Here is a 2,170-nt window from a genome sequence, read left to right as displayed (position 1 = left end):
CCAAAGCAGCAGACAGGAAAGAGCCTTCCATGCTTGAAACCATGGGGACAAACTCCCAATAGGCCAGAAGAATTTCTCCTCCATTGGAATGGGATGTAAATAAAACACTTAAGAACGTATGTATTTAAAAATGTAGAAAGCCACTGAGTTGGTCATGTTTATTGCATCCACAAAAATATACATGTATTTGCATACACAAATACTTCCAAGATACTTATTGAGTGAAAACTGTATGTTCATGACATTCAAAATGCAAGTTCACCTGCCACTTAAAGCTGCAGTCTCAACTGTGACAGGCAGTTTTACTCCCCAAATGTTAAAGAACTCAAGGCCTCTTTCTGTTCTTTGTGCAACTGTTTTGCCCTGTTTTTCAAATCCTCTGCCTTGCCATCATTCTTCTCAACACCATCTCCCAGTTTGTACATTCGACTGGCATTGGCACAAGCCCATACGTGACCCAGCTCACAGCCCTTCAGCGAGTACTTCAAAGCACGGTTCATGTCCTTAGGGATCCCAGCTGCTCCTTGGAGGTATATTACACTGAGGTTGAAGCAGCTAGGAGCAAAGCTGCCATCGCAGGCTTTTGTGTAATAGTCCCTAGCAACAACTGGGTCAGGTTTACCATTGACTCTCCCATCGTGGGCCAGCAGCCCAACGCTGTGACAGGCATTCACTGACTTCTTCCCACCTTTCTCACATGACTTCAGGAAAGACTTGTAGGCAGCTTTCAAGTCTGCAGCGAGTCCACCTGTGCACCAGGAAACCAAGGTTACTGCAAGGACAGCTTGAAATGGATGGGAGCTTTCTGCTCCACACTGCTCTCTCTGGGAAAGACAGCAGCCCTCACTTTAGGCACTACAATCAGAATTTAGGGCTTCAGAGGCCACACTGCTAACCTTAGGAGGCCCTCCTCCGCTTCCTGGTGACCAAATTAGTTTATGCAGACATTATAATATAAATAAATGGAAGAAATGCAGATTTTAAGGAAAGGGCACACAGCAACATTCAGCAGCAGATACATACTTGCTGCTTATGCAGACACACTTATAAAACATCGCACACGTGGCTAACCTGAAATTCTTTCCTTGGGTGATGAACTTAAGACTTTAACTTAAGGTTTTCCATCCTTCCCTGCTTTTATTAGGAAAATACGAGGGGCAGGACGTGTGGGTGTTGGGATCAAAAAGCCCAGGGACTGCACGGAGCCCAGGGAGGGGGGTTGGAAGGGGCAGGGGAAGGGGGATAAAGGAAAAGGGGAAAAGGGAAAAGGGAAAGAGGAAAGGGCCGCGACGCAGCGCCGGACGCACCTTTGCCGATGGCCTGGTAGGCCCCCAGCTTGTAGCAGCTCTCGCTGTGCCCGTACACCTCGCAGTTGTCCCTCAGCACCCGCGCGGCCGCCTCGAAGTCCTTCTTGACGGCGTCCAGGTAGTCGGCCAGGCGCTGGCAGCCTGCAAAGCACCGTCAGAGCCGCGCCCGCGACGGGGGACTGGGACGAGGGACGCCGGAAAGCCGCTTACCTTCGGGGTCCTTCTCCTTGAAGCACTGGTAGCTGTACTCGACGTGCAAGTTCTCCAGATAGCTCCTCACCTCCTCCTCGTCCCCGAAATCGATCAGCCCGGCCATGCTGCGGGGCCGCCCCCGGCGATGGCCGTAACCGCCCGCCCGGGGGTGGGGCCGGGACCGCCTCCCCTGGCGCCGCTCTGTGCGGCCGCCCCTTGCGCGGCACAGATGAGTTCTGTAAACGGGAGGTGATTTCAGTGCGCTAACTCGGGATTGCGGAGCTTTCGGGATGAACAGAGCTCAGTTAAACCTTGGGCGCGGGACGAACCCGGAACGCCGCCAGCAGCGCTAATGGCGGGCCGGGCTGCGGCTCCCCCTGCTGGCCGCCTCCGGTATTGCTGCGAGACGGCGTTCGGCCGTTGTTGGGGTTGTTATTTGGGGGTTTGCGAGCAAATGTTGTACAAAGCAATTCCTCACAAGGTGTAACTGCGAACTCTCCACATTACCTGGGCAGAGTAATTGTATCGCTGCTCACTTTGTGCTGCCAACAGGCAAAAAATGTATTCACAGTGCCTGTGCGACGGGAGCTATCTTTATCGCTGTTACTGTATCCGAAGCCTGAAATTATTCAGTGCGAAGGCTGCTGGCAAAGCTCCTCTCCAGAAAACCC

General features: G+C 52.6%; 1 protein-coding gene across 1 annotated transcript; it reads right to left on the bottom strand.

Annotated features, from left to right (window-relative positions):
• Positions 1 to 123: 123 nt before the first annotated feature.
• LOC125693040 (cytochrome c oxidase assembly factor 7A) lies at positions 124 to 2,133 on the bottom strand. The gene is made up of 4 exons (XM_048944422.1): positions 2,007 to 2,133; positions 1,518 to 1,735; positions 1,308 to 1,448; positions 124 to 748 (listed from the first exon to the last, which is right to left on the bottom strand). The coding sequence occupies exons 2-4, from the start codon at positions 1,621 to 1,623 to the stop codon at positions 303 to 305; spliced, it is 693 nt and encodes a 230-aa protein (XP_048800379.1). The 5' UTR covers positions 1,624 to 1,735; positions 2,007 to 2,133; the 3' UTR covers positions 124 to 302.
• Positions 2,134 to 2,170: the final 37 nt, after the last annotated feature.

The sequence above is a fragment of the Lagopus muta genome, chromosome 5, assembly GCF_023343835.1.
Source record: "Lagopus muta isolate bLagMut1 chromosome 5, bLagMut1 primary, whole genome shotgun sequence".
Classification (NCBI taxonomy): Eukaryota; Metazoa; Chordata; class Aves; order Galliformes; family Phasianidae; genus Lagopus; species Lagopus muta.
The sequence above is the reverse complement of the archived record's forward strand: the minus strand, read 5'-3'. Positions and strand labels throughout refer to the sequence as shown.

Excerpts from the sequence above, each read along its gene's own strand:
- LOC125693040 (XM_048944422.1), bottom strand. The coding sequence starts at position 1,623 with ATGGCCGGGCTGATCGATTTCGGGGACGAGGAGGAGGTGAGGAGCTAT. Across the intron at positions 1,449-1,517 it reads CAAGGAGAAGGACCCCGAAG|GCTGCCAGCGCCTGGCCGAC; the intron begins GTAAGCGGCTTT and ends GGTGCTTTGCAG. Across the intron at positions 749-1,307 it reads CTACCAGGCCATCGGCAAAG|GTGGACTCGCTGCAGACTTG; the intron begins GTGCGTCCGGCG and ends CCTGGTGCACAG.